The sequence below is a fragment of the Cricetulus griseus genome (assembly GCF_003668045.3).
Source record: "Cricetulus griseus strain 17A/GY chromosome 1 unlocalized genomic scaffold, alternate assembly CriGri-PICRH-1.0 chr1_0, whole genome shotgun sequence".
Lineage (NCBI taxonomy): Eukaryota > Metazoa > Chordata > Mammalia > Rodentia > Cricetidae > Cricetulus > Cricetulus griseus.
Genome location: NW_023276806.1, coordinates 202888622 through 202902359, shown reverse-complemented (window position 1 = coordinate 202902359; position 13738 = coordinate 202888622). Strand labels below are relative to the sequence as shown.

Sequence of the window (13738 nt, the reverse complement as noted above, 5' to 3'; positions counted from 1 at the left end):
AAAGAAATAATATTAAAAGCTACAAAGGAAAATGGCCAAATAACATATAAAGACATACTTATCAGAATTACACCTGACTTCCCAGTGGAAACTCTAAAGTCTAGAAGAGCCTGGACAGATGTCTTGCAGACTCTAAGAGACCCTGGATGCCAGCCCAGACTACTATATCCAGCAAAACCTTCAATCACCAATGACAGAGAAAACAAGTTATTTTGTGACCAAGTCAAATTTAAGTAATATCTATCCACAAACCCAGCTCTACAGAAGGTACTAAAAGGAAACACTCCAACAGAAAGAAGTTAGCTGCACCCACCAAAACACAGATAGATAATCCCACACAAGAAGGAAACACACACAACAACAACAAAAATAACAGGAATTAACAATTACCAGGCATTAATATCTCTCAATATCAATGGACTCAATTTGCCAATAAAAAGACACAGACTAACAGAATGTTTATGAAATCAGGGTCCACCCCTCTGCTGTATAAAAGAAACACATCTCAACATCAAACACAGACATTACCTCAGAATAAAAGGTTGAAAAAAGATTTTCCAATCAAACAGAACTAAGAAGCAAACTAGTGCAGCTATTCTAACATCTAACAAAATAGATTTCAAGCCAAAATTAATCAAAAGAAATGGAGAAGGACATTTCATATTCATCAAAGGAAAAATCCACCAAGATGATGTCTCAGTTCTGAACATCTAGGACCCAAACACAAGGGCACCTGCATTTGTAAAGCTAAAATCACATATCAAACCCACACATTAATTGTGGGAGACTTCAAACCCTATTCACATCAACAGACAGGTCATCCAGATCTAAACTAAACAGAGAAATAATAGAACTAACAATTATAACTCAAACGGACCTAATAGATATTTACAGAACATTTCACCCAAATACCAAAGAATATTCCTTCTTCTCTGCACCTCATGGAACCTTCTCCAAAATTGACCATATACTTGGTCACAAAGCAAGTCTTAACAGATACCAAAAAAGTGAAATAACCCCCTGTATCTTATCAGACTGCAATGGATTAAAGTTGGAGTTCAACAACAACACAAACTACAGAAAGCCTACAAACTCAAGGGAACTGAACAGCTCTCAACTGAGCTACCACTGGATCAAGGAAGAAATAAAGACTTCCTGAAATTCAATGAAAATGAATGCACAACACACCCAAACTTATGGGACACAATGAAAGCAGCACTAAGTGGAAAGTTTATAACACTAAGTGTCTTCATAAAGAATTTGGAAAAACTTCATACTAGTGACTTAACAGAACACTTAAAAGCTCCAGAACAAAAATAAGCCAACACAGCCAAGAGGAGTAGGTGTCAGGAAATAATCCAACTGAAGGCTGAAATCAATAAAATAGAAACAAAGGGAATAATACAAAGAATCAGTGAAACAAAGAATTGGTTCTTTGAGAAATTCAACAAGACAGACAAACCCTCATCCAAATAAACTAAAAGACAGAAAGAGATTATCCAAATTAACAAAAGCAGAAATAAAAAGGGGGCCATAACAACAGACTTTAAGGAAATCCAGACAATCATTAGATCATACTTCAAAAACCTGTACTCCACAAAATTGGAAAATTTAAAAGAAATGGACAAATTTCTTGATAGATGTCACATAACAAAATTAAACCAAGATCAGATGAACAATTTAACAGTCCTATAACCACGAAGGAAACAGAAGCAGTCATTAAAATACCCCCAACCAAAAACAGCCTAGATGATTTCAGTGCAGAATTCCATTAGACTTTCAAATAAGAGCTAATACCTCAAATTATTCTTCAAATTAGTCCAAAGTACTCCACAAAATAGAAACAGAAGGAACATTGCCAAATTTGTTCTATGAGGATATAGTTACCCTGATACCCAAACCATAAAAAGCCTCAACAAAGAAAGAAAATTACAGACCAATTTCCCTCACGAACACTGATGCAAAAATTATAGTCCAATTTCCCTCACAAACATTAATGCAAAAATACTTGATAAAATGCTGGCAAACTGAATCCAAGAATGCATTAAAAAAGATCATCCACCATGATCAAGTGGGCTTCATCCCAGAGACGCAGGGATGGTTCAATATATGAAAGTCTGTCAATGCAATCCACCATATAAACAAACTGATAGGAAGAAAACACATGATCATATCATTAGATGCTGATAAAGCCTTTGACAAAATCCAACATGGCTTCATGATAAATGACTTGGAGAGATCAGGGATGCAAGGAACATACCTTAATGTAATAAACACAATATATGGCGAACCGACAGCCAACATCAAATTAAATGGCGAGAAACTCAAATCAATTCCACTAAAATCAGGAGCAAGACAAGGCTTTCCTCTCTCCCCATATCTATTCAATACAGTACTAGAAGTTCTAGCTAGAGCAATTACAACAAAAGGAGATCAAGGGAAACAAATTGGAAAAGAAGTCAAAGTATCATTTTTGTAGATGACATGATAGTATATATAAGCAACTCCAAAAATTCTACCAGGGAAGTCCTATAGCTGATAAACACTTTTAGTGAAGTGGCTGGATAAAAGGTTAGCTCAAAAAAATCAGTAGCCCGATTTTATACATATGATAAAAGGGCTGAGAAAGAAGTCAGAGAAACAGCACCCTTCACAATATCCACAAACAGTATAAAATATCTTTAGGTAACTCTAACCAAGCAAGTGAAATACCTGTAAGACAAGAACTTCAAGTCTTTGAAGAAAGAAACTGGAGAAGATACCAGAGAATGGAAAGATCTTGTGCACATGGTTCAGTAGGATTAACATAGTAAAAATGACCATTTTACCAAAAGCAATCTATAGATTCAATGCAACCCCCATCAAATTTCCAACAAAATCCTTTACAGACCTTGAAAGAACTTCAACTTCATATGGAAGAACAAAAAACCCAGGGTAGATTAAACAATCTTGTACAATAAAAGATCTTCTAGAAGTACCACCATCCTGGATCTCAAACTCTACTACAGAGCCATAGTAATAAAAACTGCATGATGTTAGCATAAGACACATGGACCAATGGAATTAAATCAAAGACTCAGGTATAAATCCACACTCCTACGGACACTTTATTTTGGCAAAGAAGCCAAAACTATACAATGGAGAAAAGAAAACATCTTCAACAAATGGTGCTGGCGTAACTGGATATAGTCGTGTAGAAGAATGCAAATAGATACATATCTATTCCCTTCACAAAACTCAAGTCCAAGTGGATCAAAACTGCAACATAAATCCGGTTACACTGAACCTAATAGAAGAGAAAGCAAGGAATAGCCTCGAACACATTGGCACAGGAGACAACTTCCACCAATATCACAGACACTAAGATAGAAAATTAATAACGGGATCTCATGAAACTGAAATACTTCTGTAAAGCAAAGGACACTGTCAATAGGACAAAACAGCAGCCTACAAAAATGGGAAAATACCTTCACCAACTCCACATCTAACAGAAAGCTGATCTACAAAATATATAAAGAACTCAAAAAAACTAGACATCAAAATACCAAATAGTCTAATTTAAAAATGGGATACTGACCTAAGCAGAGAATTCTCAAAAGAAGAATCTCATGGCCAAGAAACACTTAAAGAGATGTTCAACATTCTTAGCCCTCAGGAAAATGCAAATCAAATACTCTGGGATTTCATCTTAGACTTGTCAGAATGGCTAAGATCAAAACCACAAGTGACAGCTCTTGCTGGCAAGGATGTGGAACAAGAGGTTGTGCTTTGCAAACTTGTACAGCTACTTTGGAAAGCGATATAACAGTTTCTCAGAAAATTGAGAATTCATCTACCTCAAGACCCAGGTATGCCATTCCTGGGCATATACTTGAAGAATGCTCAACCTTACCACCAGGATAATTGCTCATCTGCATTCACAGCAGCTTGATTTGTAATAGCCAGAACCTGGAAACAACCTAAAGGTCCCTCAAAAGAGTAAGGAAGAAAGAAAATGTGGTTCATTTACACGATGGAGTATTACTCATCTGTTAAAAACAATGGCATCAGGAAATTTGAAGTCAAATGGATGGAACTAAAAAAAAATCATCCTGAGTGAGGCAACCCAGCCCCCAAAAGACAAACATGGTATGTACTCTCTCATAAGTAGGTAGTAACAGGCTACAATCCAGAGATCCCAAGATGCTAGGTAACAAGGAAGGCCCAAGGAAGTGGTAGTGGGGGAGGGGTTGCATGGATCTCCCAAGGAAGGGGGAATAAAGGAGATCTCTTGGTTGGATTGGGAATGGGTGGGCATGGGAACTTTCGGGATCAGGTTGGGGGTGGGTGGAGAGGAAGAATGCTAAGAAAGATGCCTGGAAAGGGGGGCTTTATTTATGGAGTCAGGTAGAAGCCAGATGGAAGGGAAACTTCCAAGAGTCCACAATGATGGCCCCAGCTAAGCTAAGCAACAGTGGAACCATACCCTGAACTGGGCATCCCCTGTGATCAGATTGGTGACTACCCCAATCATCATTGGAGAGCCTTCATCCAGTGACTGATGGTGGCAGATTCAGAGATCCAGCCCTCAACAGTGGGTTGAGCACAGGGAGTCCTGCTGAGAATAGGGAGGAGGGATCATAGGATCCAGGGGCATCAGGGACAATGGAGGACAATCCACAGAAACGGCTAGCCTCACTCATGGGAACTCAAGAGTCTGAACCAACAACCAGAGAGCCTGAATGGAGCCACCTAGGTAGGCCCTCTGCATATATGTGACTGTTGTGTAGTTTGGTTTACTTGTGGGACTCTCGGTAATGGGAGCAAGGCTGTCCTTGGTGTTTTGCCTGACCTTGGGAACCTATTCTTCACACTGGATTGCCTTGCCCAACCTAAATACGGGGGTGGGGGTGTGGTGGGGAGTTTTGCTTGGTCTTGTGGCAGCTTGATATGGCATGCTTTGCTGATGCCCATGGGAGAGAGAGGAAGGAAAGGGGGGAAGGGGAGGCTACAGTTAGGATGTATAATCAATTAGTTAATTAATTACTTAATTAATAAAATAGAAGAATAGAATAATAATTAATAAAAAAGAAGTGGTGTAAATCTTCCTTCTGCTATTTCCACACCACCTGGCTTTAAGTAAGCTAACCATTCTCTATACAATAGCAGTAGGCATAGAAAGTGCTTAGCTGAAGACTAGTTCAGTAAACATTACAGCAGTTATAAACCCTTACTGCCTCTAGCTTATAGAGTGGCTACCAGTTTAAACAGGCATTTACAACAAAATGGTGTTTTCAAACATGTGGCAAGGAGGTGCTTATGCATATAATGAAAAACAAGTTAAAGCCAGTGGTTCTCAACCTGTGGATCGGGAGCCCTTGGGTCACATACCAGATATTTACATTATGACTCATAACAGTATCAAAATTGCAGTATGAAGTGGCAATGAAATAATTTTATGTGTGTGGGGCAGGGGGGTTTCACCACAACATGAGGAACTGTATTAAAAGGTCACACCATTAGGAAGGTTAGACCATTATTGTATTTGGAAGCATGGAAGAAAAAAATTTTTGTCTGTGTAGATCTTCATCTGTGTCAATGTACACTAGATAAAATCTACCCAATGGAATCTCAGTGGCCTCCTTGAACTTGAGAACAGGTGATTCCCCACGGTTAACAGGACATTGTGAAAGATGCCCCAGGATCCCCTGGGATAATTAACCTTGGAGGGCAAGCAGGGTAATAGTCTCTTATTCTCTGTTAATTCCTCTGGCCACATCAGAATCACCTTTGAGTCTATATCAAAGAAAAATTGATCATTTTTAAAAAGCCAACAAAACAAAAGGCCCCTTGTGGAGCAACAAGAACAAGGTACTTTGTGGAGAGAATCACTTGTAAAAAGCAGTTAACAGATTGGTGGTCAAACTAATAACATTCATGGTATCTGGAAATTTCCACCAGCATGCCACCCCTGAGCTGGTGAGGAACAGAGGTCCAACCTAGCAACATGCCCTTCACTGGATGATAAGCTAAAGTTTCTGGACCTTTTCACCAACGTGAAACACAACAACAATAAGACTACACTAGACACAGTTGATGTTTTTAGAGTAAAGGGAAAACTTCCAGTATAAAACAGTCAATATTAAAAGAAAATACATTTTAAAATTAAAAATAAGTAAATACGTAGTATATGCATTAACAAGGGGTGGTTTGAACTTGTTTAATTTATTAAGGCTCTTTTATTTTTAAAAAAAGGCTTTTTAAGTAATTAAAAACGTTTCTATTCTTACATAAGAAATCAGGGCAACATCAATAGGCTGTATGTTTTGGGAATGTCTTGAATAGCCTTGGCCTACAGCAAATCAAAAGAGGGCCTCTCGTGTCTGCTATTGGGGTTTTAGTTTAGGGATCTTGGCTCTTGGAGGGAGCACTGTCTGTCCAAATGAGAAGAAAATCATTAAAACCATATATGCATATTTATACACAAAATGGCATGCATTATGGTTTTTTAAAGGCAAACAGTTAATAAGATGATCCCTTGTGGCTTTTTCAGACATTCATAATGCGATGTCAGCCGTCTCCTTCCTCCTCCTGTGTTACCTCCCTCCACCTTCCCTAGAGAGCCTCCTCTTTCCCCTCTTCCGCTATCAGATCAGATCACTTGCATCTGTTTATTCCTCTTTAGCCTCCTCCTGCTTCTTTCAGTATTTATCTCCCACCCCCTCCCATTTCCCTGATCAGATCAACTGTACCCTGCATTTTCCCACGCCACTGTTCTCCGTTCCCACGGTCCTGGCAACAGCCCCATTTTACTCTCTTGGTTTCTGTAGATATGGCAAGCTCTGTACTCACACCTGAAGATTTGGAGCTAGGAGCCACCAATGAAAGAGAACATAACGTTTGTCTTTCTGGGTCTAAGTCACCTCACTCAATATGATCTCTTCTAGTTGCTGTTGCCCTTGGTTATCACCCAGAGGTGGACAGTAAGTCCCGATTGCCGAAGACACTATACACTTCAGAATTGGGATCCAAAGACCCCTGAGACGGAACTGACATGAATGCCCCCTTCCTGCGGCCTAGCTTTTATGGTACCAGAAGGCATCCTACAAGCTCCCAAAGGAGGGAAGCTACCCAGATATGATGCCTATGAAGCACATCAGTGAGAAACATGGAATGATAACCCAAGGGTGCAACCATGGCACACATAAATTGGTGGTTAACAATCCCCTTCTAATTGGACGTAAGACTTGCAAGAGGGAGACCATGCCTTGTACTGGAACCTAGCCAACTACTCAGTGCTACTAAAATCATGGTTACTAGAGGAAAATCTTCAACCACTAAGTTACTAAACCAGCACAATCCCTAACAACTATCTATAAACATTTGTCTTTGTACCAATGGATAAGTGTAGTCTTCATCCCTCATCAAGGAAACTTCCCTTTGCAACAGAGACCACTACAGAAAACCACAACCAATCAGAATGCAGAGTTGTGGAGCCCAGTCCCAATAGCTACATCTACATCTCCAAAACCCTCCTTTACCTAAGTCTTGTGGAACATTGCAGAAAATGGGACAAACATTGCAACAGCCAGAGAATTGGGGAGCTTGGTGTGGGATTATCTCTCCTAGTAATGTCAGAAAGACCCATAAAGTCTCATCAACATGACTGCCCCAATGTGAGGTGACATTCAAATGGGGTGGTATCAGATACAGAAGGAACCTCATTTCCCCAAATTCTGGTGGTTAGATAAAAACCAGCATTTCTCAGAAACTTGTGAAGCCAGTTCCCCTCTACTAAAAGAAGCCTTTCCCATTATCATTGGCAAAAGGGACAAATGGCTGTCTGTGGTGCCTATTAGCACACCAAAGCACGTGCTGGCCTCCAGACTCCTCAGTGTCACAAGGACTTATTACACATTTCCAAGTCCTTGCTGGCATCCTGGCTCTCCTCAGCTCTTCTCAACTCCTCACTTCCCTAAATTTCTTCAGCTCATGGGCTTCCCTCCCCACAGCTACCCATTCTTACAATACCTCTATTTTGACTATGAGCTCTTTTGATCCTCTCTCTGTCTTCATCTCTCACCCACCCCACCTCATCTACCTCTGCTCCTGCTTATCTCTTGGCCAGGCCCTGTCTACAAGACAGGTTCAGTCTACTACTTTCTCTCTCTGCTCTGGACTCTTCCAGATGCCTCTGTTGTTTGCTTCCTTATATCTACAACAAAAACCTTTCCTTTCCCATAACCATACCATGGAGTAGTCACACAGTTTATACAGACAGGGGAAAGTCCAAGAGGCCCCAGTCCTATGTAAAGAGCTATAGGCAACTGAAGAAAGCTGGGAACAAGAGAGCTTGTCTTCCCCAGGAAAGAGCACACCAATTGATTGTCTGGTGCCAAATTGTCAGCCTTGAAAATATACATACCAGTAACATTACATGGACTCCACAGGAAATATGTATGTATAGGGTTATTGCAGTATATCTGTTATGCCTATATAGAGAGATACAGATTTTGCAGTAACAGTGAAAAAAAGAGGCCATGGATTTGAAGGAGAGTAGGGAGAGATACATGAGAAGGTTTGGAGGGATGAAAAGAAGGGGAAAATGTAATTATATCGTAATCTCAAAGATAAAATAAAACTGAAAAAGAAAGAAGCCAGGCTAGCTAACAGTGCTAATGAAGTCAGCTCCAGAGTAGACAGAAACAGGGCTTCTTCTGAGGACTCTCTGCAACTCTAAGATGTCATAGCAATCGCTTTCTTTGAATGCTGACTGTTCTCTTACCCACTCAGCAACTTTGGTCTCTAAAATCATAAACTGTCAGGAGATGAGTGAGAATGAACCATCTGTCTCTGCCTAGACGATCTAAGTTTCTTTGACAGAGAGACACAGTCTTGATTTATAACTGAGATGCTAGTCTTCAGAGAGCTTCAGAGTAGACAGATTCACAACTGTAGTCACTTTGCTCTGGAGGAAGCTGCACCCTGGTCCATGACACAGCTGGTGCTGAGCCATTTAGATACAGCCTTCGTATGCATTAACAATATCAGGACAACTTAAGTTTCTCAATATTCTGTGTAATTCCATCCTTTCCCTGGTTTAGTCTAAAAGTAAAAAACTCATCAGTTTGATGATACAGCCAGGTTACAAGCTAGCCCAGAAATGGCCCTGGTAGAGTTTCCATAAGGGCAAACAGTTAATAGGCTTTATCTATCTATCTATTTATTTATTTATTTTTTATTACATGTTCATTGCTCAAGATCTTGGTCAGGCTAAGCTAGAAAAAGAGCCTGACTTGTGTGTGTGTGTGTGTGTGTGTGTGTGTGTGTGTGTGTGTACATATATATATATATATACATATATATATATATATATATATAGAGAGAGAGAGAGAGAGAGAGAGAGAGAAGACAGAGAGAGATGGAAAGAGAGAAGTTCAGGCTACAGGATATATATTCATATATTCACTCCCAAATGATAATAGATGACAGATACTATTGTAAGTTGTCTATAAGAGAGCAATTAGGTTGGAAATAAAATGGTGAAAAAAAGATAAATCATCCAAACACTAAAATAATGGAGAAATTACATAAGTATCAGAGAAGTCAAACTGCCATGTTGTGTTTGACTTCAGTTAGTTGGTGAGGTCCCCATTTGTCTGTACTGACATAAAAGTTATGAGTAAGGGACAGAAATGTTGAGAACTCTAGTAATGGCCAAAGGCTACAGAAAAACACCTGAGGAGACTCCTTGGGGAACACAGAAAATTAGCAAATGTTTTTAATTCTGTTATTTATATGGAGTCTGGTTATTTAAATGGAGGGATACTCAGGATGATTGCCTTTAGTAGCAATCGAATGCTCTTCATATCATTCTTTCTCAAGCTGCCATGTTAGGGAAATTCAGGGAAGAATACATCTGATTTTCAGTGTTCAACCCCAGCGAACACTATCTTACCGCTTCCAACCTTTTAGCGTGGAACTCTGCTGCTGTAAAGTACCTTCCTGGTTTGAGCAACTTATCAGTTATGTTTGATACATACACACCAATTTTAGTCATCTGAGTAGATGTTGTGTTTGTAGTTTGTTGCATCTTTTTCCTCTGAGAAACTGTCTAAAATAAAAACATTAAAAATAAGCATCTTTTACATAATTCCTATTGCAAAGACAATCTTACAAAACATCTGCAAGTGAAAATTGTTTTTCTTCATATTTACATTCATCTTTCTTTTGTTATATTTCTTATCACACCATTAATTATGTGGGGAGAGGCTGAGTGAGTATGAATCATTGACATGAGCATAGCCATGTCAAGGACCCAGAGCCTCAGACCCATGGAAATGACAAAGCCTTCCCCAGATCAGATCCAGGGCAATAGCAAGGCGTTCCCTTGGTCAAAGTAATGATGTGGACAGTGTGTGTGGAAAACACCAACCATAGCTTCCTCCTCCCAGATGACTGCAGCCTGACACTGCTCCCAAGGGACCCTACAAGATTAACTGACTCCTTCTCAGCTGCATACAGTGTTAAAAAAAACAAACAAAGAAAGAAACCTCCTCCCTCCACAGCAGAGTCCACACTCAGTGGTTTATAATAAATGCACCAAGTTTCCAGGCAGCTGGTGCATCTCCATCAGAGCACACCACTCATCACCAGATCCTCACTTATCTGTCTGTCTTTCCTTCATTACCTGTCACCGCAGTAAGGTCAACCCCAAAGCTACTTGGCTTGTGGCAAATTTTAAGGGAGTCATAGAGTATGCAATTACTGATCCTATAACGCCACACACATAAATAGGACAATAAAAGAATTACCTGGGTGTTCCTACAAAACTGATGGGGTTTTTCAGGAGCCTTCTTCGGTACGGTTTGTGTTCCAGCATTGTGATATTCTACTCCTGTTATTTTATGTTTAAATCCACCGAGAAATGGCTTGTGGAAGTCAGATTTTATTATCTCAACAGCTACCTCCTCGAAGTGCTCGGCGTCTAAGATGATGAAAACCAAGACTGAAGGAAAGTTCAACACAAGGGCACTGTGAAGCACCATCTTAAAAACGTCATAGGACTCACCAGTCTGTATGGTGGCTGTTATGATCTGGGAGCCCTCACTTAAGCCTTCTATTCTTCTGACTGGATATTGTTGGGGATGTGTGGAAAATATCTCCACTTGGACAATTTCATGTGGTTTAACTCCATATTGTATTAGAGTCTCATTATTCCCAACAATAATTCCTGAGAAAATGAAAGTGTTAAAATGGTTTATGGCAAAGAAATGGCTGTTTCTGTTCATTCTTACTTTAAATTGAGAAAATTGTGTGTTTAAGTTGTACCAAATGATGTTACAATCAGCACATGCCCAGGCTGTGAAATGGTTAAATCAAGCTAACAAATCCTATACCTCACACAAAATTCTATGGTGAGAACACTTAAATTTCACTGTCTTGGTAGTTTTCAAGTATATAGTACATGCTGTTAAGTACAATCACAGTTATATGCAATGATCAACCAAGCATTCCTATTTTAAGGAAATGGAAAATATCAAAGATGCTTGTAGGAACACATGTCAGCAAATTACTAGATGTGGTATTAGTAATTTCTACCTCATGTTATGATGTTAGTACAGAAAAGTCCACAAGACAGTAACTATAATTCAAAATGATTTAATATATTGTATAGATAGCTAGAAAAGAGATAAAGAGATGAAAAGTTTGGTTATCTTGCTTTATTGGTTCATATTTTAAATCTTGTTGAAGCATGCCATACATCATAAATATGCATGTGATTACATATCAATAAAAGTAAATAAATCCAGTCATGGTGGCTCATGGCTGTAATGCTAGCAAAGGAGAGGCTGAGGCAGAATGTTCACCAACCTAAGAGTTCAAGTACAACCTAAGCTATATAGTGACTTCTTGGCTGGGTTACAGTGGGAGATTCCGTCTAAGGAGATGGACATGCTGGGTATATGATTAACTCTGCATAGTGTAGATTCATCACATAATCTTCCTATGTCCCACAAATAGGTCTAAATAAAATAAAAAGAAGTAAAACTCCATAATAGGAATAGTTAGTGAGTGGGTTTAATAATGTAGCAATGTAGCAGTATAGAGTTATGCACCAGTCCTTCAGGAATATAAATATCTAATAACCATGAAACTCTATAAACACTTGAAAATAAAACCATTCTATGATATGAGCAGAATCATGTACTAAACGTTTATACAAAAGACAACACAGGCCATGTCCAAATGGGCGAAGCATGGACTGCCACTCTAGAAGCTGGAATAGCAAGCAAGCAGACCTCCCAACTAGACATTGCACTCTCCAGTGTAGAAAAACATTGATTCAGAATTCCAAGGAATCACTCATCCCCTTTCTCTTCCAACAGAGTCTTACACGGTGAATGACAGGTGGAGCCAGGATTCATGATACATTACCTCATGTTTCTGTTACATTGCTTCAATTTCTATTCATTCCTTCCTGCTCTGCACTACTGCTACTGCATTCAGCTAAGCAGCTAATACTTTCCTGCTTTGTGGGATATACAAATATAATAAAGGGCTAAGAATGGCCAAATTGGTAATGTGCTTGCTTCACAAGCACGGGGACTTGAATTCAGATCCCCAGAATACACATCTGTAAGCCCAGCCATGGGGAGGAGGATTCTGGGTCTTTTTCTGTAGCTGATCTAGTCAAATCAGTAGGTTTGAATGAATCTGGTTGAGTGAATTGCTTGTGACAGACAGAACAGCAGCACCAAGAGTAGCCCACATCGTGATCCTTAGGACCTCATCTTACAGAGCAACCATGACTGCAGATTTGGTTAAGGACTTGAAATGGAGAGCTAATCCTCATTATCTAGCTGTACCCTGCATTACACATGCCCTTGTTAGAGAAGGAAAAAGAGAGACTTGACTTGGAGGAAAGGGCAATGTGACAGAAGAAAAGTCAGACATGTCTAAATGTGTGTGCCTCTGGGAATGGATAAATGACCAAGGAAGCACTGGATGCCAGACCTGCAACTCTAGAAGCAGGAATGGCAAGCAGGTGGCTTTCCCTCTAGCTACCCCACTCACACCTTACCTTGATCCCACTGAAAATGGCATGGGAACTCTACCCTCCAGAACTGAAAAGGAAGTTTACTTTGTGCCTCTAAGCTGTATTAGTCATTATAGCAGCCATAGAAAACTAATACACATTCCCTGAGCTCTCTTTGTTCCTATGTTCTTTTCTAGAGTGAGCACGGACCCATTAAGCTTGAGCTAAAGTTCTTGTGCTGGGAGAAAGCACCTGTTTTGCAGGATGGTTGATTGGCATGGAATCTCACATTTCTCCCTTCGGTGCTGACATGAACTTGTCACCCAGACGTTGTACCAGTAACTATAAAGAAGAATGGTCAGTCATAAAACACCAAGGACAGAACTCCCCAGTGTCGATACCTTTAAACGATCTCTAAGCTCTCTGTAGCCTCCGATTCTAAACTTCACATTTGAGTTAATAACCTGCAATTTAAACTTCCCTCTGTAATGATATCCATTTCAAACTCAGCCACTTATCAGCACATTGACTTTAAGGAGTTTCCTTAGTTTACTCTCCAAATAGTTAACAATGATATATATCTCCCTTAAAGGGGTGTTGTGTGAATTAAATGATTAAATAAGCAGAATATCTTATAGAAATATTAACACATGCTGATGATTCTACCATTGTGATTATCATTATCATTTTTTGACAATCACTCCATGCTTCATCTTGGTC

The 13738-nt window shown here is 39.5% G+C and overlaps 1 protein-coding gene across 1 annotated transcript in view; it reads right to left on the bottom strand.

Moving 5' to 3' along the window:
- Positions 1-13738, bottom strand: part of Iqub (IQ motif and ubiquitin domain containing) — a 64963-nt gene that overhangs the window by 47771 nt on the left and 3454 nt on the right. Inside the window, exons 3-5 of the mRNA XM_035451395.1 lie at positions 11051-11212; positions 10794-10966; positions 9938-10093 (exon numbers count right to left, since the gene is read on the bottom strand). Of these exons, the coding sequence (XP_035307286.1) occupies positions 9938-10093; positions 10794-10966; positions 11051-11212 (491 nt within the window). The remainder of the gene's footprint in view (positions 1-9937; positions 10094-10793; positions 10967-11050; positions 11213-13738) is intronic.